The 22,623-nt window shown below is 42.2% G+C and overlaps 2 protein-coding genes across 3 annotated transcripts in view; both read left to right on the top strand.

Annotated features, from left to right (window-relative positions):
- The first annotated feature begins 1,148 nt into the window (after nucleotides 1-1,148).
- HES5 (hes family bHLH transcription factor 5) lies at nucleotides 1,149-2,878 on the top strand. The gene is made up of 3 exons (XM_075840960.1): nucleotides 1,149-1,227; nucleotides 1,348-1,513; nucleotides 1,623-2,878. Exons 1-3 carry the CDS (start codon nucleotides 1,174-1,176, stop codon nucleotides 1,856-1,858), a joined length of 456 nt encoding a protein of 151 aa, XP_075697075.1. The 5' UTR covers nucleotides 1,149-1,173; the 3' UTR covers nucleotides 1,859-2,878.
- Nucleotides 2,879-6,050: 3,172 nt separating this feature from the next.
- PANK4 (pantothenate kinase 4 (inactive)) overlaps nucleotides 6,051-22,623 on the top strand; it is a 37,433-nt gene continuing 20,860 nt past the window's right edge. Inside the window, exons 1-9 of one of the 2 annotated variants that reach the window (XM_075839663.1) lie at nucleotides 6,051-6,183; nucleotides 13,431-13,513; nucleotides 14,552-14,760; nucleotides 15,801-15,984; nucleotides 16,785-16,877; nucleotides 17,675-17,828; nucleotides 18,997-19,178; nucleotides 19,575-19,656; nucleotides 20,382-20,482. In XM_075839663.1, the coding sequence (XP_075695778.1) occupies nucleotides 6,066-6,183; nucleotides 13,431-13,513; nucleotides 14,552-14,760; nucleotides 15,801-15,984; nucleotides 16,785-16,877; nucleotides 17,675-17,828; nucleotides 18,997-19,178; nucleotides 19,575-19,656; nucleotides 20,382-20,482 (1,206 nt within the window). In that variant the 5' untranslated portion in view covers nucleotides 6,051-6,065. Of the gene's footprint in view, nucleotides 6,184-6,462; nucleotides 6,516-13,430; nucleotides 13,514-14,551; nucleotides 14,761-15,800; nucleotides 15,985-16,784; nucleotides 16,878-17,674; nucleotides 17,829-18,996; nucleotides 19,179-19,574; nucleotides 19,657-20,381; nucleotides 20,483-22,623 lie in introns of those variants that run through there. The other variant, XM_075839664.1, reaches the window with a different exon arrangement.

Below are 22,623 nucleotides of genomic sequence, written 5' to 3'. Positions count from 1 at the left end.
CCTAGTTATACAATTATATAGAGCTGGAGAAGCATCACTAGGCCGATCTGTCATTCCGGAGTTTGGGAACGTTGGGTGACAACTCCTTACAATTCACTCGTCGTAGATTGTAAACCCTTCACTACTTCTGTACCAGTTTGTCACTCATCAAGCTCTTGTTAATTGTACTTGTTAGTTTTAGGCCCTGTTCACACAGAGTTTTTTTTGCAGGCAGAAAATTCGGAATTTTGAGGCAGATCTTGATCTGCCTGCACCCCGTTTGCCGTGACGATTGAGCGCAGCGGGCAAAAACGCCCGAAAACAGGGCATGTCGCTTCTTTTTCCCACGAGACGGTTTTACCGCTCGCAGGAAAAAAATGCGTCCGCCGCCTATTGAACTCAATGGGAGGTGTTTTCGGACATTTTTTGTCGCATTTTCCGCCTCAAAAAAACTCTGTGTGAACAGGGCCTTATGTTATATATTTATACTTTCTGTATTTCCTATGTACAGTGCCCTGGAATTAATAGCGCTATAAAAGAAAAAACTAATAATAATGAAATAAATAATAACTATAATAGTAATATCTATAATGGTGACCATATAGATTGTCTCCCAGACAGATATAATTCTGAAACGACTGAATAGATTATAAAAAGAAACTTCACGCAAGAGAACAGATCAAATACATTAAACGCTCTCTACCTTTACACTGAATATTTTGTTAGTGATGAGGTTTATCTTGGTGTTTTTGCAATATGGGCACTTTATCCAGGATGTGTGCCCAGCTCTACAACATCTGTTCTCACATGTGTGACTGGCACACTTCAAAAAGAGCAGCATACTGCTGTGTCCGTGTTCTCATCGGGAACCAGTATGATTACAGCGATGGGAAACCCTTTCCCACGTTCTCCCACCTCATTCTAAAGCTTGTCCCTATTGTATAACCCCCTCTCCACCTGCTCTGCTGGGAGCAGGGTATTATCCTCAGGCAATTCACAGTCAATTTACCATGCTGTAATAGATGCCTCCTCTATTGTCCTGCTGAATGCATGTATTGGCTATGTGAGTGTGGGAAAGTCTGACAAGTATGGGACTCATGCTTTTGTATGCAAGCTCAGGGGTATAAATAGAGGAGACCTGACTCCACATCTCAGATCACTTCTAGCTCAACAGCTCCTTACACACTTCTAAGCATGGCACCCACCAACGTGGCTATGGATATCCTCTCCACAAAGGAAAAAAACAAAGTAAGTTTAATACCTGTCCACATTTGCCTAGTCTTACGCCCATTTTTTCCTAATATTTAATTTTTGATAGTCCAATGTATGAATTGGTTGACTCATATTTTGTATTCTTTTTATTTTTAGCTAAGAAAACCCGTTGTGGAGAAGATGCGCCGAGACCGGATTAATAGCAGCATCGAGCAACTCAAAGGTCTACTCGAAAAAGAGTTCCACAAGCAACAGCCCAATGTCAAGCTGGAGAAGGCGGATATATTGGAGATGGCCGTCAGCTACTTGCAACAGCAAAAAAGTAAGTTGGTCCATAGTTATTATGTAATGTGAGGTCTAAGACTATGATATTGCTCTAAAGTCCAAATTCGTGCAGACAACTGATTTCTTGTATTATGGTTTCCTTCCAGATCAACCAGAGAACATCCCTGTTGAACGTCTACAGCAGGATTACAACCAAGGCTACTCCTGGTGCGTTAAAGAAGCTCTCCAGTTCCTATGTCATTATCCAAACAGTAGGGAGACCCAAAACCAATTGCTCAACCACTTGAAGGTTCCTCAGAATATTCCTGCCTTTCCCTATCCTTGCGACTCGAAAAAAGCCACCTTAGCAAGTGGTCCAGTTAAGATCTGGAGGCCTTGGTAAACCAGAGGACTTTATAAATGAGAAAGGAACATATGAGATAAGTAATGGACCTGCCGGTAAGGAACGGTGTTCTACACAAGTATGTTTGGATACAACAGAAAAGGTCTTCAGCATCCAAAAGAGACTAATCCTGAAGAAGGTCGTATTATCCCAAGGATACCTTCAAAAAGTCCTAAAATTTTTATGCATTGAGGACATTATGTTGCCTTGCAACGTGTAAGGGGTTATTACATAACCATACAGAGCAGCAGACGCCGGGTTACGGAGTTACTAGAATTGCTCAACCTACAATATGTATCTTCTAAGAAGTTATTGTGTTAGAAAGAAGGATATTGAGAGTGATTTACATTCTTAGGTCTTTTTGCCATGAAGGGTTCTGTAAGATTTCTAGAAATGTGGCCTTAGTATTCCTAATAGGACAATCAAAAAATGTTCTGTAATTTACTACTTCTATGAAGTTCTGAATGTATTTGTTTAACAAAAGATTTTGTTTACCAGGCAAATTGCGGCTTTCTAGCATTTTGCTACTATGAAACGCTGGTACTTCTAGTTCCTCAAGACGTCTGAAGTCACAGATTGCCTTATTATTCTGTCCGTAACTTTGTTTTAAGTGTTTAAATATCCATGTTGTATTCTCCAAGACGAAAGCTATTGAGGTGATATTGTGTACCCAAATGGGTTGTATAATCAGCATGTGACATGGAGAGGTCTCCAGGGCATCCTGAGAATGTTGTATCTTTTATAAGGATGACGTTGTAGGCAGTAATGAAGTATTTCTCAGAGATTATAAGGAATACTCCGCTGTTTACATAGAAAAATATACTTTTTGTTTTAAAAAAGACACCGTACAAAATATTTTTGTATGGTAACTGCAAAATGTAGTTACTTGTATTGAATTGTTTTTTCCATCCTTTGGGATGTTTATGTATTAAGCGTACACAGAAACTGTGAATTAATGGTCTCAAAAGACTAAAGGAATATTGCAAAAAAACGGAAAAATAAAATGTTCCCTAAACTGTATTCTATCACGTCTGGTGTGAACTTATTTTTTACATTAATATGTATTCTTTTGCACATAAACTTGAGCTGTAAGGGCTTGTCCACACGGAACGGAATTGCGGCAGAAAATTTCTGCCGCAATTCCACAGAAACTAGCAGGATTTCCGCTGGGGAAAAATCTGCACCATTTCCTGCGTATTTTACTGCAGAAAATGGTGCGGATTTTTCACAATGTTGGGAGATGGTGACCTCTCCTCTAAAAAACTCAGCAGGAATTGACATGCTGCGGTACAAAAAATACGCACCGCAGGTCATTTTCTGGTCGGGAATTGTTCTGCAGCGTGTGGATGAGATTTGTTAAATCTCACCCACTTTGCTGCTACTTTATTCTACTGCGTATTTTCCGTCCGCAATTCCAGATTAAAAATATGCAGCAATTCCACAACGTGTAGACAGGCCCTAAAGCTCCACATTTGTAGCAACATCAGGAACAGTTCACATGTAGAGTAAACACTTCAGAATTTCCGGCCAGATTTTCTGTACAGAATTTCTGCAGCAAAGTGGATGAGATTTGAACAAATCCCATTCACACGCTGGGTAAAAAATCTGCAGAAAAGAAGCGTGGGAACTGATCTGCGGTGCGGACTCTCAATCTGCAGCATGTCCATTTCTCTTGAGAAAACGCTGCTGAATTTCCGCACAGAAAATCCAATCAGAAATTCAGCAATGTTTTTGCTATGTGTGAACATACTCTAATAGTTAGAGAATTTCTTCGCTAACATTTCCACAATGTTAATATTAGAATAACTCCATTAATAACCTGGGTGAGAACAGCACATGAATTCTGCTGATACTCCCGCAGTGCGGAATTTCCTATAGTTCTGCAGGATAATTATTGTAAATTTTCCACGTGTAAAGGAAGCCCTACAGATAGTGAATTAGCTTTATGGAATTGCTAGTTGTGAAACTTTCCAATATACCCAATAAAGTAAAGCGAAGTTCCACTTCAGAGCCAAAGAGGTACACCCGCCTTAGAAGTCTATGGCATATCCACAAAATGTCTGGACCCACAACGATCCCCAGATATCAAAAAGGGGGTCCCCTGTTTGGAATCCCCTCCATTAGTCAGTGTAGACAGCTCTGGAGGACGATGTGACCATGTATTACATAATCACCCCTTGACTCCAATGGGTGACATATAATCACATTGTTCCTTCATGTTGTGACATGCCTGCAGCTTCCTCTGTCGACAACAGCCAAGTGATACCCCGGCAATTAGCTCACCTTTAGGGGACCTGCTGCATAAAAATAGGTTGTCCTTAGAGTAGGGTAGGGTCTCCCAAACTGTGAGTCACAACTCCCGATGTCCCGGTTCCCACTGTATCTGCGTCCTCAGGACGCAGATACAGTTGAATTCAACGCTGAAGCAAGGAGTTGACTGCTCCGTTCTCCATCATTCACTATGAGATAAGCCGTGAACGGCTCATCGCAGACAGGAGCGATGTAGTGACGTCATCACGCCTGTCTGCGCCGAGTCACCCATAGCACAGGCCAGAGAAGGATCTCCTCCACTCGTCGTGGGAACTGGGATAGGTATTTATTTTATTATTTTTCTATTAGGCACTATGGGGGCATTATACTGGGTATGGGGAGGAGGAAATATATGGGCCAATATACTGAATGGGGGCAGCTGTAGGGGCATTATACGGTGTGGGGACAACTAGGAGAGCATTATACTGTGTGGGGGCAGCTATGGGGGCAATTATGAGGGCATTGTAATGTGTGGGCAGCTATGGGGGCATTCTACTGTGTGGGGGCCACTAAGGGGTCATTATACTGTGTGGGGGTCCCACTCAGATGTTTTTCACCCTCCTTTGCTAAACCCCTAGCTACGTCTCTGATGGCCACTCATGGACGGGCGGGACCCACCATCAGTGGCCATAGTCGGCCCTCAGCGACGCACATCAGCAGGATACCTTGAGCCTGTCCCCTACCCGGCCCCCACAATTATCGTTGTTTTCAATGTTGCAGGGACTTATTTTTTAACGGCGCAATGTACCGGCATCAAACTTCGAATAATGCTGACATACGTCAGTACGATGGGGGGGTCTGAAACAAAAGTCTCGGCCAAAAGTGGATCCCGGCTTCAGAAAGTTTGGGAACCACTGGACTAGGGAATATGAAGTGATAGTTTTCATAAAGGGGTTATCCGGGTTATTATAAATTATAGGGACTGTCTCACAAGAACCCCTGATGTTATGCCATAATAACAGGAGACCCCCCCTTTATGCGCCTTGTCTGGCGGACCCAGCATGTCCATGCATTACATGGATGGCCATTTATTTGAATAATGTGTGGCTGTCCATGGCTTCCCCTGGCAATAACAGCTAATGGTCAGGGGTAGAGAAGACTGCCCCGCTGACTGCTGTGCCTGCCTCTTTTTAAAAATAGGGTTGTCCAGAAGTGTCAAGTCACTTCTATTTTTTCAGCGGCAGGGTTTTCAGTTCCGCTTCCTGAAGATTCCGCCGCCTATAAACAAGGGGGCAGTTGCGACTGTGGTGTCGCGACAACCTGTGGGTCACATTGACCACATTTACTTTCATTACCTGCAGGCAGCACAAGACCGCGATCGCTGGCCGTCCGACCTGTGTCGCGGCCAAAGTCGTGGTGTAGCCCTAGCATTACCTGATTTTTCATCACACCCGTAGATCAGATATTGCATTGAATTTAGTGTAAAGGCAAATAGTAGAAGCCACAGAGAGAAGAGCAGGTGCTATGCATTTCTAAGAAGCTTGAGCGACTCTGTGACTAAATTATAAATCCATAGTTGTATAAAAAAGGATGCTGTAAATTAACTACTTCCTGTATCCAGCACCAAGAGGGAGAACAGGTCTGTCCTAGGTAATACATAATGATGTTGCTTTTTCAAATTTATTGAAAAAAATTAATGGAAAAAAAATACTTGTCCTGTAAACTTTTAGACTGAAAAAGTTAATACCAAATTGAGTAATGTCATAAAAGGGTTAATAATGTGTGCGGAGTTTGGCTCTTGTCTGCATGTATTTAATGTACAGTCTATAAACAGACCTGAGTGACCACTGCGGAGCCTCCTCACACAATGCACTGTTATATACAGTCCTCGCCTCATTATCATAATTTATGCAGAACGTATTCAAATGTATGCGCAAAGCTTAGCGGGATATCCAATATGGCGGCAAGCGGAGGCAGAGGGAAGAGTGGAGCCAGCATGGATAAGAGCATAACCCTTCCACCTGACGAGATATTCCGCAACCTGGAGAACGCTAAGCGGTTCGCCATTGACATCGGTAAGTGCCGCACCATCAGTGCCCTAGCGACCACGCAGCGCTGCCCAGCAGTCACCAATAGATACCATCAGCCTGCCAGTTGTGCCAACTTAGCCCCGCTACACTAAGCTGCCAGTCGCCGAATAGCCTTCTGGGAAGTGTAGTTTCTTTCAGCTTATAATCACCTAGCCCCTTCATAGACTTCGAACTACATCTCCCTGAAGTCTTCACGGCTACTGAGGTTTCTGGAAGTTGTAGTTTAAATTGAGACATGGGGAATGGTTAGTACGGCTGTATCGTCGCAGGAAGGACTACGTTTCCCATGATGCTCCTTCAGGGACGCGAAGTAGAAAGTAAACAACCTGCTGTACAGTTTCCACAGTCTATGTGTTATGGTTATATAATAGAAGTAGAGGGGCGGGTTACAGGTTTGCAGCAATCAATGATGTATCCCCCCCCCCCCCCTTTGTTATATGCATCTAATGCTCCAGTATATAATAAGTAATTTATATAGATGTGCAATCGTTGTCATGTATGGAACATTAAATATTAATGGAACTTATTGACTGTGCGCTGCTGCCAGATAATTTTGGATGCTGTCCAGTATAGAGCAGATTGCTACTAAGATGTAAACCCCTTAAGAGCATGGTATACCCCCCCCCTCCCCATGGAGGTCTATCAGTAACATACGCAACTGTATAGCATACAGTTGCACGAATTGGACGTATACGTCGGGAATATTCCTGACAAATATCTACATCAGATGCCTTAAAGAGAACCTGTCACCGGGTCATATAAGGTTAACTGACCGGAATAACCCTGATTCCAGTGCTGTTTTTATTTTTTTACCTGAACCCTCCTGTTCCAGAGTTAGGCTGGGTTCACACGACCTATTTTCAGACGTAAACGAGGCTTTTTATGCCTCGTTTTACGTCTGAAAATAGGGCTACAATAAGTCGGCAAACATCTGCCCATTCATTTGAATGGGTTTGCCGACGTACTGTGCAGACGACCTGTCATTTACGCGTCGTCGTTTGACAGCTGTCAAACGACGACGCGTAAAAATACAGCCTCGTCAAAAGAAGTGCAGGACACTTATATACATTATATGCGGGACACTTATATACATTATATGCGGGACACTTATATACATTATATGCAGGACACTTATATACATTATATGCAGGACACTTATATACATTATATGCGGGACACTTATATACATTATACGCAGGACACTTATATACATTATATGCAGGACACTTCTATACATTATATGCGGGACACTTCTATACATTATATGCGGGACACTTCTATACATTATATGCGGGACACTTATATACATTATATGCGGGACACTTATATACATTATATGCGGGACACTTATATACATTATATGCGGGACACTTATATACATTATATGCGGGACACTTATATACATTATATGCAGGACACTTATATACATTATATGCAGGACACTTATATACATTATATGCAGGACACTTATATACATTATATGCAGGACACTTCTTTCAGACGTAATTTGAGCCGTTCTTCATTGAACTCAATGAAGCACAGCTCAAAATTTACGGCTGTCAGAGAAGCCTCGCAAAATGCGAGGAGGAGCATTTACGTCTGAAACGAGGCAGCTGTTTTCTCCTGAAAACAGTCTGTCTTTTCAGACGTAAAAGCCTCTCACCGTGTGCACATACCCTTATGGCCCACTGCTGTTGTGTCGGCTCCTTATAAGCAAATTTTCTGTAGTTAGCCAACGGGGTGGAGCTAGCCTCCCTGCCTCTGATGCTGACCAATCAGCACAGGACAACTTGAGGGTGGTTCACGCCCTGTTAGCAATAGTGGATCTCCATGGGTCCGTCTAGGGTGGCTGCCCACCCGAGTATACAGGGGGGCCCATGGCCACCCAAAGAATAAAGTCACAATATAACTGAATTGTATCTGTCTCCTTTGGACGTGGATACAATTGACAGCATACGTAAACTGCATTTACGTCTGAAATTACGGAGCTGTTTTCAGGAGAAAACAGCTCCGTAATTTCAGACGTAATTGCTCGTCCTCGCATTTAATCGAGGCGTCATTGACGGCCGTAATTTAGAGCTGTTTTTCATTGAATTCAATGAAAAACTGCTCAAATTATGTCCAAAGAAGTGTCCTGCATATAATGTATATAAGTGTCCTGCATATAATGTATATAAGTGTCCCGCATATAATGTATATAAGTGTCCCGCATATAATGTATATAAGTGTCCTGCATATAATGTATATAAGTGTCCCGCATATAATGTATATAAGTGTCCCGCATATAATGTATATAAGTGTCCCGCATATAATGTATATAAGTGTCCCGCATATAATGTATATAAGTGTCCCGCATATAATGTATATAAGTGTCCCGCATATAATGTATATAAGTGTCCCGCATATAATGTATATAAGTGTCCCGCATATAATGTATATAAGTGTCCTGCATATAATGTATATAAGTGTCCCGCATATAATGTATATAAGTGTCCCGCATATAATGTATATAAGTGTCCCGCATATAATGTATATAAGTGTCCCGCATATAATGTATATAAGTGTCCCGCATATAATGTATATAAGTGTCCCGCATATAATGTATATAAGTGTCCTGCATATAATGTATATAAGTGTCCTGCATATAATGTATATAAGTGTCCTGCATATAATGTATATAAGTGTCCTGCATATAATGTATATAAGTGTCCTGCATATAATGTATATAAGTGTCCTGCATATAATGTATATAAGTGTCCTGCATATAATGTATATAAGTGTCCTGCATATAATGTATATAAGTGTCCTGCATATAATGTATATAAGTGTCCTGCATATAATGTATATAAGTGTCCTGCATATAATGTATATAAGTGTCCTGCATATAATGTATATAAGTGTCCTGCATATAATGTATATAAGTGTCCTGCATATAATGTATATAAGTGTCCTGCATATAATGTATATAAGTGTCCTGCATATAATGTATATAAGTGTCCTGCATATAATGTATATAAGTGTCTCGCATATAATGTATATAAGTGTCTCGCATATAATGTATATAAGTGTCCCGCATATAATGTATATAAGTGTCCCGCATATAATGTATATAAGTGTCCCGCATATAATGTATATAAGTGTCTCGCATATAATGTATATAAGTGTCCCGCATATAATGTATATAAGTGTCCCGCATATAATGTATATAAGTGTCCTGCATATAATGTATATAAGTGTCCTGCATATAATGTATATAAGTGTCCCGCATATAATGTATATAAGTGTCTCGCATATAATGTATATAAGTGTCTCGCATATAATGTATATAAGTGTCCCGCATATAATGTATACAAGTGTCCCGCATATAATGTATACAAGTGTCCCGCATATAATGTATACAAGTGTCCCGCATATAATGTATATAAGTGCCCCGCATATAATGTATACAAGTGTCCCGCATATAATGTATACAAGTGTCCCGCATATAATGTATATAAGTGTCCTGCACTTCTTTGACAAGGCAGTCATTTGACGCGTTGTCGTTTTGACAGCTGTCAAACGACGACGCGTAAATGACAGGTCGTCTGCACAGTACGTCGGCAAACCCATTCAAATGAATGGGCAGATGTTTGCCGACGTATTGTAGCCCTATTTTCAGAGTAAAACGAGGCATAATACACCTCGTATACGTCTGAAAATAGGTCGTGTGAACCCAGCCTAAGACAACTGCAATAATCTGATCGTAATCCTCATAGCTTGTCCGTTATTTTACCAGTTTAAAACCAGAGTTTGGTCTCTTCAGATCTGGTGATTGTATGAAGACACTTTCATGTTGATTTGGACATAAGTGGCTGTTCATCATTTTCTTCTTTGGTCAGAAACATGATATATATATATATTTTTAATGCATTTTGCATGAAGGCGCCAGTGTGTATAAAGTGCTGTATGGTGTTTTGACAATGTCTGGTGTCTATTTCAGAAATGATACGTGTGTATGTGGGGTTAGTTTACATTTTTCATTTTATAATTCAGGTTTTATTTGTACAGGTCAAAAGAGTGAAACCTGTCCCGGCTACCAGAGGCGCAAAATGTAAAAAAACAAACAAAAACAACCCGACTGTTAGGGCTCGTTTACACGAGCGTGATATACGTCCGTGCAACGCGTGTGATTTTCACGCACGTCGCACGGACCTATGTTAGTCTATGGGGCCGTGCAGACAGTCCGTCGAGTTGTCCGCTGCGAAAAACTCACGACATGTCCTATATTTCTGGGTTGTTCGCGCATCACACACCCATTGAAGTCATTGGGTGCGTGAAAATCATGCGCAGCACACGGAAGCACTTCCGTGGGACGCGCGTGATTCGCGCAACAGCAGTAAAAACTATGATTGAAAACGGAAAACCACAACGTGCTTTTCTGTTTACAAACATCCAAACGGAGTGTCATAATGATGGCGGCTGCACGAAAAGCACGCAGCTGCCCACCATATGATCATGACACACGGAGCTGTTAAGTGCCTTTTGCGCACGCAAAACGCCGCATTTTTTGCGTGCGCAAAACGCACACGCTCGTGTAAACCCGGCCTTAAGAAGTTGTCCGCTTTGACAATCCCACATTTTGTCAGACGGGTCCCTGACAATAGGCTGATTACAGAGCTGGATGAAGCAGTTACTATGGCAACTGGTAACCAGGTTATGCTTTATGCATTCGGCAGCACAGTGCTGTCACCCAGTGCTGGATGCATTGAACTAAGTGCTGTCAATGACCGTATCAATCTCCATCTCTCCTGGCAGCAGCTGTCATAGTGACGTCACTGTGTGCGGCTCCTGCATTGTTCTACGTACTAGGATCCAAGATATTCAAACGTGTGCAACATATTTTTTTGAATGGAAATCATTTACCCCCGACACCAGCGTGAAACATCCCATAGAATTTTTTCTTTATTCCCCTTTATCAATCTGATCACGCTGAGCTCCATCCTCCCGGGTGTGAAGGTTGGAGGGTGCAGCTCCGTGTTCTCAGATTGATTACTATGGAATTTATCCTAAGGCCTTATTTACACGAACGTGTGCGTTTTGCGCGTGTTGCCGTTCCGTGTGTCATCAGTGTTTGGTGCGTGTCTGCGTTATTTTCACGCGTATGCCATCCTTATGTCACACGGTTTTGACTTTTTCCCATCATTTCTTGAGCAACTGTTGCGCGAATCACGCACCGCACACGGATGTGCTTCCCTGTGCTGTCCGTGATTTTCACGCACCCATTGACTTCAATGGGTGCGTGATGCGCAAAAAGCGCTCAAGTATAGGACATGCGGTTACACGCAGTGGACACACGCTGCATATCTGAATGGCCCCTTTGACTTGCATTGGGACGTGCGGGATTTTTACGCTCGTGTAAATAAGGCCTAAAGGGGAATAAAGAAAAAAATCCTCAGGGATGCTTCACGTACAATGAGGGTATCCAGAGTAAACGATTTTCTATCAAATGTAACACATTTTGAGAAAAAAAAATGCACATATATTGGATACTAGGGTTTGAATATGAAGCGATGTGAGACTTCATTTGGAAGTGAATATATTGAACATAAGGCTGGGTTCACACGAGCATGTTCGGTCCCTAAAGGACGGAACGTGTTTCGGCCGCAAGTCCCGGACCGAACACACTGCAGGGAGCCGGGCTCCTAGCATCATAGTTATTTACGACGCTAGGAGTCCCTGCCTCGCTGCAGGACAACTGTCCCGTACTGTAATCATGTTTTCAGTACAGGACAGTAGTTCCACGGAGAGGCAGGGACTCCTAGCATCGTACATAAATATGATGTTAGGAGCCCGGCTCCCTGCAGTGTGTTCGGTCCGGGACTTGCGGCCGAAATATGTTCCGTCCTTTACGGACCGAACATGCTCGTGTGAACCCAGCCTTACTGTCAGCAAAGCGGCTGCTACGCATGTCCGAACCCTAAACAAATCTAGATCGGTGACGGTGGTCTTGACCTTCTCACTAGGTGATGCGCCACCACTTTATTCTATAATAGTCATCAATGACCGGTTTCTTCCTGCTGGCTGTACCGCGTCTATACCAGTCCGCAGAATCTGGGACGCAACTTTTCTTTGGCACTGATGTGGTAAACTTTGTTTGCTGGGTTAGAAGGGAAATATTTCTAGTGTGGAAAGGCTCTGCTCCAGGATTTTAGGTTAGGGGTGAATGAAACTGCAAACAGCTCAAGCTTCTAATCTGGTTGTATGTTTGCTCTAGTTCCTATATGTGCATTTTTTGGATTTTGTTTTTTTTTTACAAGATGCAAAGATTTTATCTAAAAATAATTTCTCCCTAAATAAGTCAGTACATATGAATAATTTAGGTTCTGTTCACACCAGTGTTAAAACTTTCATATGAGACAATGCAAAGTGGTAGCCATATAGTTATATAGTGATCACATAGCCCCAAACCGTGCCCTATAATACTTCGCTTATAGAGCCTACAGTCCCAAGTCTAGGGGAGTTATACCTCCCCCGCTAACAGCAGCTGGCAGAACTAGTAATGTTTCATTTACATGACGGTTTTTGACCCCTGAAGATCTGCCTAGCTGTGATGACCTGTGGCTTGAGTTTTAGGACAACTAGGACAAAACCCAAAGTCCCCAAAATGGTTATCGCCTTCCTTCCTGGCGCAGATAAGCGAAGATGCTCTTCAGGAGAGATCGTCCCCCTTCTTCAGGCCGTTATCCCAGTTTCGTCTACTCAAGCAAACTCTGCAGCCTTGCTTCCTTTAAATGGGTTGTAGATTATTACAAAAACCTGGCTACTTTCTTGCTAAAAGAGGGCCACAGTAGTGCACAGGCTGTGTGTGGTATTGCATCTCATCCCCATTCACTTCAATGGAGCTGTGATGCAATACAAGGACAGATGCGATGCTGTTTATGTGGAAAAAAAAGCAGCTTTGTTTGTGATGTTTTCTGTTTTTCCAATTTGTCCTATTATCAATAGGGTTTAGCAGCCGGGAGTGCACTACGTGGTTACAATGGAGAGAGAGAGCACCCATGTGCCGCCACCTCTCCATTGAGCATGGGAAACGGGACTCTCCCAATTCCTACGTCAGTCACTTTCCTGCCGGGTCACTTACTTTTGGGGCCTTTTTACGTTCATGTGGAAGTGGAAAGGTTTTGTTTGTTACGTATAATTGTGCGAACTGCTGGTGTGGTTTATTTTCATTTATCTCCGCTTTTCCTCCCCAGGTGGCTCCCTAACAAAGTTGGCCTATTACTCTACTGTGCAGCATAAGGTAGCCAAAGTCCGGTCATTCGATCACACCGGAAAGGTAACTATACTGCAACGAACCGAAACCAAATAGATGTTCAATTGATTTTATTACTCCACCCGAAACCCCCAAAAATGACCTTTGTTGGTGCTTACGGGGATCCCTTAGCAACCAAAGCTTACATATAAAAAAAAGGTCCTAAAAAGGTTTTTTTTATTTTACATTCTCTCCTTCCTACTGGACCAATTAACTCAAGTTTGCATTATTCCTTATTATTCTGTCCCAGATTTGTTGACCGCTTTGCCTGCGCCCGAGCTAAACATCTCGGAGCATCCTGAAACCATTTTGCCATCTCTGCTGTAAAAGTGACCGCTCTTGCTGCTGCTGTCTCTTTGTGGACCCCTGACCAATTTCCTATGATTTCCAGGGGTCCGCTGTTGGGAAACATTGCATTGGAGACTTGGCTACATTTTTGTGCGGCTTTTTTGTGGTTTTTTTTTTTCTTCCTCAATAACAAAGCCCACAACAGCCAGATTTTCCAGGAAAATGAATGGGAAATTAGGAATTTCCATTGACATATTATTATGTCTCTAAAAAAATTGTGTTTTCAATGATGATTATTATGGCAACTTGGGGAACACCACAATGCAAAAATGAAAACACAAAAGAAACTAGACCACAATACCACGTTAGGCCAGCTGTTGGCGTGTCGATGTGCAGGGAAAACTTAGAAGGGGACGCGGCGCTAAACCAGCTCTGCGAGCCCTTCGTTCTCAGGATCGGTGACGGTCCAGAGGTTGGACCACCACCGAGCATAAAGTGATGGATAATCCTTGTGATCTGCCATAACTTTATTAGATGGGAATTCTCCTTTAAGGCTCATACACAAGGCGCTTGTTATACTAATCTGTTATACTGTGCCCATAAGCTGCTATTGGTCCATGCATCGGAGTCGCTCCAATGTTATATGGAGGGACACAAAAGTATTTTTGTCCCATGAGAAGCCTTGAGAAAAAAAATGGTAGCATTCTCCATCACCTTCTGTATTCCAGAGATATTCCCCTGTCATATTAATGTTGTTTTTCTTTCTTTGTTCAGGATGCCGCCCGAGCATTGTTATATGAAATATCAGAACAAGAAGAGATCACGGCACGACTGCATTTCATCAAATTTGAAAACACGTATATAGAAACTTGTCTGGACTTCATCAAAGATCACCTGGTCAATACCGAGACGAAGGTTATCAAGGCAACTGGAGGGGGAGCCTACAAATTTAAAGACCTAATCGAAAAAAAATTGGGATTAAAGTAAGTCGTCCTGCGGGATGAGCAACATTATAGGAGTTTTAAGCTTGACCGCGGCCTGTATCCGGGTGAAACAATTAAAGGTGTTGTCTAATGAAGACATCATTTCTCGATACCCTCTATGTGGGCATCGTACAAAAAGAAGAGGAAAGACCAATGCTACTAGAGTCGCACATCCACAACAATTTGTTACTTTATTCCAATATACATGAAAAAGTACAAACCATGAGCACAGCCGTACTCAAAAGGGAAAAAACCTCTAAAAACAATTAAAATCGAAGAAAAAAAAAAAGAGCGCACATGTCACTGGCCTGAATAGATGCCAAATGGACCCCCCACTATTACCCTATTAGAATTTAAACAGGAGAAATGTCCCTTAGGCCTCATGCACACGACCGTAGAATTTGTCCATAATTGCGGGCCGTCGAAAGCCTCCGCAAAAGATGGGACATGTCTTATCTTTTGCTTTTTATGGACCGAGCACGGGCCACAAATGCGGATGGCTGTCGCCGGCCATGCCCATAATCGCGGACCGTGATTCCGGGCATGGCCGTGTGCATGAGGTCTTAAAAGAAAGGACACCTGGAAAAACCTGCATTTGAATGGCTGAAAATCCAATGTCAAATATAGAATGCAAATAAATAAAGACCGTATGCAAGATAGGAAAAGATGCAGGTACCACACCATGCTGGTGAAATTAAAGGCCGAATCCTGTGAGGGCAGGAGTGGGGCTGACACCCCACGCGTTTCGCCGTTGGTAGGGGTCCTATATGGGCATCATGGCGGGAGGCTTCCCCCGCGCTGCTCAGGACCCCCTCCTATAAGCCAGCTATTTACCAGGGCTGTCGGGAACTGCCTTCCACATGAATGGTGTTCTCTGTGGCCTGACAACCCCTTTTAACATTTTTATTTTTTTATGCTGTGCCAATGTAACTACTTATCTTTTACAATGTTTTTGCCACGCACCAGTAGTGTTCTGCACAGTGTTTCACTTGTTCTAATAAATTTTTCTGTGTTTTTTTTTTTTGTTTTTTTTTTTCTAGAGTTGACAAGGAGGATGAAATGACCTGTCTGATAAAGGGCTGTAATTTTGTTCTGAAGAATATTCCTCATGAGGCGTTTGTTTACGTGAAGCATTCAGATCCCGAGTATCGATTTCAAACCACTCATCCTAATATTTTCCCATATTTACTAGTAAACATAGGCTCTGGAGTATCTATAGTTAAGGTAAGTTTTAATATAATATATATTTTTGTGCAATAATCTAAGAATTCCTCTAAAATAATAATAAAAAGAAGCACCAGTCAAAGGGTTTGACCCCCCCTAAAGAACTTAATAGTATATTGCCAGTGTCTGTTTCCGGTCAGCTCGCTTTTTTTTTTTCTTCTGGTTTGCCATTGACTGAGTGAACCGGCCGTGCGGTGCCGACAGGACGCAAAGTAGCTACGCGCTTTACTATCACCACTGCCACTTTGTTCTTGCGACAGAAATTGGACCCCCACCTATTGGACATTGATGGCATTTCCTAGCGATATGCCTTTAATGTATGTACTGAAACATCCCATTAAAATCTCTTAACTAGCGGTGTCATCCAGTAGTTCTCCAGCGGCAGGCGGTCACGGAGGGCTAGAAGTTGTAGTTGTGTAACAGCGGGAGGCCACAGGTTGGAGACCACTTCAGCGATGCTCAGTGCTAATAGAATTACACGTCTGTATATACCGTGTTTATTTCTGCCTGTGAAAAGCTTTTATTGGAAAAAAAAAGGCATTTAATGTGACTGATGAATTCGCCTCCGTAATCCCCCGTTAATGTAGTAGACGGAATTATAAAGAAAATCTGCTTTTTTCTAGGTCACTGGTTACGCGTGATGTCCATTTTTGTTTTGTAGATGTGTTGTTTTTTTCTTAGATTAATTTATACTCTTTCCTTGTGATTGATCAATATCTTAATACATGACATGACCTGCTTAATATTTAACCAACGCTACAAACAAATCCATTCTGTGCAATCCTTGTATTCTTTGGCAGGTAGAGACTGAAGACAAGTTTGAGCGCATTGGAGGAAGCTCTATAGGAGGGGGCACATTCTGGGGGCTCGGAGCGTTGCTTACAAAGACAAAGGTCAGAATCCGAGCTTCTCTTTAGTCCGTTAAGCAATACAAAGCTGTTTCTTAAATGGAAGTGTAATTTGGATAAGAGCCTTGTATTTAAAAAGGACCCGTCAGCTGGCTGGACTTTCCTGTTTTTAGTAAACATTTGCATTCCCCATAAAATAACTATTCTGGTGCAACTTTTCTTAGTGTTGGACTGTCCCTCAGTTGTTCCTCCTGGAAATGTATGAATAAATTGACAACTGGGTGTTTTGAAATTCTCCTTGTCGATGAGGAGTGACCTTAAAAACTCGGTCATTGTCCAATCAGTGCTGACAAATTGACCCTATAATATCTGCTGTGCTGTTAATTACAATCTGCTTTTCCCTTTAAGCAGTCCGTTCAGACTGAGGAGACCCTAGTGTGAGATACGGGATCATACAGGAAAATGTTACTTGTGCAAATTACAAAAATGAAATTTTGTAGTATCCTCCCCTGTAGTCTTCAGCAGGAAAAATGAATGGATGGCAACGCTAAGGCTCTGTTCACACCAGCGTTCAGCATTCCGCCGTCCTGCTCTGTCTGAGCAGCAGAACAAGGGAAAAACCGGCGGCCGACAGAACCCATTGACTTTAAAGTGTTCTGTCGGGGTGTCTCTGGTATTACTGGAAACTGCGCTATTGTTTCCGGTATTCTCGCCTAGATCTTCAATGGAGGCCCCTAACGGAGCTTTCAACGTAGCTGTGAACAAGGCCTTCATTATCTACAGGACTTTCTTGAATTTTTACTCTTTTTATTTCTAGGTCTAAATATGTTTGTCTTTTACAGAAGTTTGATGAGTTGTTACAGCTGGCTGCCAAAGGACAACACACAAATGTAGACATGCTGGTGAAAGATATATATGGAGGCGCTTTCCAAATCCTAGGATTAACGGGGAATCTGATTGCCAGCAGCTTCGGCAAGTCTGCCACAGTAGATAAAGGTAATAACCCTCAATATAGCCCAGTGATGGCATGTCTAGAAAACACGTTCTCTGGGCAATAACATCACTTCTGGGGATCCCCTGTAAACATTGATCGCATATCCATTAGATGTGTCATCAATTCTAGCTTGGTTTCCTACCAGTGGGATTCCCACTGATGACTAAGAGACTCTGCCATCTTTGACCCGCGACCCAACTCTGTGCGTTGCAACTCCGCTCCATGCGCTATCTGAGCGTTATAGTCCCTTATTTCAAGACGTTGTGTAGGTACCGGTGGTTTTAAACCCCCCCCCCCCCATATCAAGTTTTTATGGCATATATAGTTGGAACTCCTTTAAGGCCAGGCTCGCACCGCACAACTTGGTGCAGTTTTGGATGATAAACCCAAGGATGGATCCTAAAGGGAGTTTTAAGTATTGTCTACATAGGAAACTCTCAATAGCCACTGTATGAAGCAGCACACAAGTAATCGCCAATAGTCTGCTCTGCTGGTATTTAAAGGGAATGTATCATCCATGTATTTTTTTTCTCATTTTTTTTTTCCAATTAGAGCCAGTTAGTGAAACTTAATTTTTTTCTTTTTTTTTATAATGTCTTTCTTTTTTAAATGTAGATTATTATTGTTTTGTATATCTCCTGTACATGATTATGGGGGCCTCCATCTTGCCTGAGCTGCTGGTAACTGCGTTTGGAGATCTGCCTCACAGCAGCCACATGGGCCATAAGAACCTGTGAACAGCAGGGGACCCATTGACTTATATGGGAGAGTTTTCTAGTGACATGTGCAGAGGTCATTGTGCGGGGAGGGGGAGGAGGGGAGCTGTGTCCATCACCTATTAGGAATTCTGGATCCTGTGTTATCTATATAGAGCTGTTACAGGTCTGTGTAATCCTGCATGTAATGAGATGACTGCTGAGAAGTGATCTCTACAGAACAGGATGGGTCAGTCTCTTGTGAGGCTCAGTGGTCAGAGTGAAAACTGCAAGATTTTAGGATTATTTTTTTAAGATCGATAATGATATAGAAAAATAAAGTCTCCAAAAAAAAATAAAAAATGTTTAACGTAAAACTTGAATCAAACAACCGCTTATTTTCTGATGACACGTTCCTTTTAAGCTGCATCAAAATCCTTTCCTCCTCTATTTTGTGGATTCCTTCCTGCTCTAGAATTCTCCAAAGAAGACATGGCAAAAAGCTTATTGCACATGATCAGCAATGACATTGGCCAGTTGGCTTGTCTCTATGCCAAACAACACAACCTTTCTCAAGTCTACTTCGGGGGCTTCTTTATCCGAGGTCATCCGGTCACAATGCACACCATCACATACAGCATCAACTTCTTCTCCAAGGTACGAAAATAGCGGTGAGACTGGATTACACGGGTAGCAACTGGGAAATTACTTTATGCATTAAAATATTGTAAAAATTTATCTTTTTTTTTTTTTTTTTTTTTTTTTACAAGTTCGGTAACTTAGATTCTTAGTTATATGTTTGTAGGGAGCCTGAGTGACCACTAGTGCATTAGACTGATCTACGTTTGAAGATTTTGGACCACTCAACCGTATCTAAATCATGCAAATACCATTATAGAATGTTGAACTTATTTTCTTTTATTTATTTATTTTTTTTTACACCATAATGACCTTTTATATATTGTATTAAACCTATTGTGTTAAGAAATATAATAATACCTATTATATGTATCATGGTATATATTGATTGCAGTTCCCTATATCTGTTTCTAGGGGGAAGTTCAGGCACTTTTTCTCAGGCATGAAGGTTACCTTGGGGCAATTGGTGCATTCCTGAAAGGCGCTGAGGAAGATAGTGAGTATGAATGCAGGATACTCCTACCGTAGCTTGAAGTTTCATCCTCCTCAATACAGTCTGCTTACGACCGTTGTAAGGCGGCCATGTTTTCGCGTTCCTATTACATGCGTAATTTAAAAAAAAAAAAACACTAAAATGTGGCTGCTCTTACTCTTAGGGCTGATTCAGACGACCGTGAATTGCGTCCGTGTAGGTCGCGTGGTTTTCACGCGGCTCACATGGACCAATAGAAGTCTATGGGGCAGTACAGACAGTCCGTGCTTTTTGCACAGCGTTTGTCCGGTACGTAAAAAGCGCGGCACGATCAATATCTCCGCGTATTTCGCGCATCACGCACCCATTGAAGTCAATGGGTGCGTGAAAACCACGCAGGTCGCACGGAAGCAGTTCCATGCGAACTGCCTGTTTCGCGCAACAGCTGTCAAAAGGATGAATGTAAACAGAAAAGCACCACGTGCTTTTCTGTTTACAAACATCCAAATGGTGTGTCATAATGATGGCGGCTGCGCAAAAAGTACGCAGCCGTGCATCATATGATGCTGCCTCACGGAGCAGGCAAGTGGCTTTTGCGCAGGCAAAACGCCATGTGTTTTGCGTGCGCAAAAATGCCACGGTCGTCTGAATCAGCCCTTAGACCCAAATTCCAGCAGAAAATTATTGTAGTGAGAAATGGTGTAAAGTGACTTTTTTTTTTTTTTTGTATTTTTTTTTTTCCCCTCCAGATCCCAACCTGTACAGCTGGGAGGAGAATTATGCTGGCAGCTCTGGGCTTATGAGCACCTCTCCGGATGTCTACCCCATGCAGAGGTCACGAAGTGGAACAGTAAGGCTTTTTTTTAATGGTCAATGGACATAGAAGTATATATTATTTTTTATTTTTTTTGTTATCCACTTCTGTTATTTTGATTTTTCTTTTATTTTTATGCATTTGTCAGTTAAAAAGGGTTTATAAGATGTCGAGTATTTTCATGCGATCACTCCCCTAGGACCTCCACCTTTTTTCCTTTTTAAATGAACTAGGACTGATAGGGATGAAGGTAAATACTGTAACGGAGATATATTTTTATAGAAGTAAGAAGCTGAGCTATTCACAGTAGAGATACTAAAAAATATCTTGCCCATATTCCCTACTTTCGCGTATCTTCAGATCTGAGAATAAGCAACTTTAGTTGCCCTGAATCTACCTTTTATGCAAAACTTCTGACATGTCCTAGTGACAGGTGAGCAGTTTTGATCAGTGGGGGTACGGGAGCTGAGACCCCCACCCATCTCTAGACTGAAGGGGCAGTAGCGCACAGCTGAGCCCTTTTGACATTAATCGGCTTATCCTGAGACGAGCGGGATTAGTTGTGTATCTGCCATGAGCTCTCTATGACCCGTACAACACTTTGCTCCGCTTTCACAGGACAGCCTGGCCTTTCGTTCCAACCATTCTTGGGGTCTCTGCACCCGGACCCCCCAACAATCAAAACGTCTTATGTGCCACTGTGGCATGTCAGCAGGTTTACTAAAGACAGGTACTCACAGGTAGTTTTAGTAAAGACCGGACGAATGCTCATCCTCCACTCCATTCAAGCTCAACCTTACTGCGATCTTGCGGAGAGGGGGAATGGGGGGCTCGGGACCTCCGTTCTAGTGTTAGATAGAAGTGCTAGCGGCGGTTTCCACAGCGATCAGACATTTATCACCTATCCTGTGAATAGGTGATAAATGTTGATTTTGGCAATACATCCTCAAGCATTGGAACCCTGTATGGTCTGCATGGCAGAAGAGTACAATGCCCATACAACATAAATCATGCCCGGAGTTTATCCTGTGCATTGCTGCTTATTGTTTCATTCATATGTTTATTTGTTCCACAATCTTATCATTTCTTTTCTTTTTACTTCCTCCTTTCATCGTTTTTTTTATCTTCAGTTTTCAGTAAGTAACTTGTTACATGTTGGTACTTGTAGAATTTGGTTCTGTCACGTTGCTGTCTTTTGTTTATTGCGAGAGCAGAAATGATTTATCTACTGGGAAAAATGCCTGATCTGCACGTACATTAAACAGACACGGTACAAACACGTGTGGTGGCGGCCAGGTACATCCGACTTCCCACTATGGGTATGTTCACACGCAGTGGTTTCAGACGTAATTTGGGTGTTTTATGCCTCGAATTACGCCTGAAAAAACGCCGCTAATACGCCTACAAACATCTGCCCATTGCTTTCAATGGGAATTACAATGTTCTGTTCCCACGAGCCTTTATTTTACGCGTCGCTGTCAAAATATGGCGCGTAAAATGACGGCTCGTCAAAAGAAGTGCAGGACACTTCTTGGGACGTTTTTGGAGGCGTCTTTCATTGACTCCATTGAAAAACGGCCATAAGAAAAACGCAGCGAAAAACGCTCTGTATTTTCAGACGTTTTTGCTCACAGCGTGTGATCATACCCTAAACTGAGAACTTGTGTATTCATGTCTATTGGTTTATTTCACAAGAATAGTTGTGAGTAGAAATTGGGTGTATCCTAAACTTAAGCGCCAGTATACAGCACCTGATCGGGAGTTCAAATCCTCAAGGTATTTTATGATTTGCTTGATGAGTAACTATCTCCTTTACGGCACTTTTACTAAAATATTAGGGAATTGTGCTCACAGCAATAACCAAAATATTTTATAAGACTTTATGCACACACAGCCGGTTTGCAGATCCATAATAGGGTGTCAATAGCCTGCTCTGGGTCCATACAGATTTTTACATGGAAGCTTTTTTTTACTCGCACAGATTCATATGGAATATGTGAGAGAAATGAAATCATGGCATGTTCTACTTCATGCTGTATTACGGGACCTCTCAAAAGCACCATAACATGCTGCTAATCCATGTGAGGCTACGTATTCTCCCCTACAAGCTCTTGGTGTTACTAGCACTATGTGCAGTGTAAAGTCAGGAGGCGGGCAGAGCAGGAAGTCTGTGAGGG

This window comes from Rhinoderma darwinii, chromosome 10, assembly GCF_050947455.1.
Source record: "Rhinoderma darwinii isolate aRhiDar2 chromosome 10, aRhiDar2.hap1, whole genome shotgun sequence".
In the NCBI taxonomy this organism is placed as follows: domain Eukaryota; kingdom Metazoa; phylum Chordata; class Amphibia; order Anura; family Rhinodermatidae; genus Rhinoderma; species Rhinoderma darwinii.
This window is presented reverse-complemented; position numbering and strand designations above follow the sequence as displayed.

Bases quoted from the DNA above. Each gene is read 5' to 3' on its own strand.
- HES5 (XM_075840960.1), top strand. From the start codon at position 1,174: ATGGCACCCACCAACGTGGCTATGGATATCCTCTCCACAAAGGAAAAA. The intron at 1,228-1,347 runs GTAAGTTTAATA...TTTTATTTTTAG, and splicing joins CCACAAAGGAAAAAAACAAA to CTAAGAAAACCCGTTGTGGA. The intron at 1,514-1,622 runs GTAAGTTGGTCC...GTTTCCTTCCAG, and splicing joins CTACTTGCAACAGCAAAAAA to ATCAACCAGAGAACATCCCT.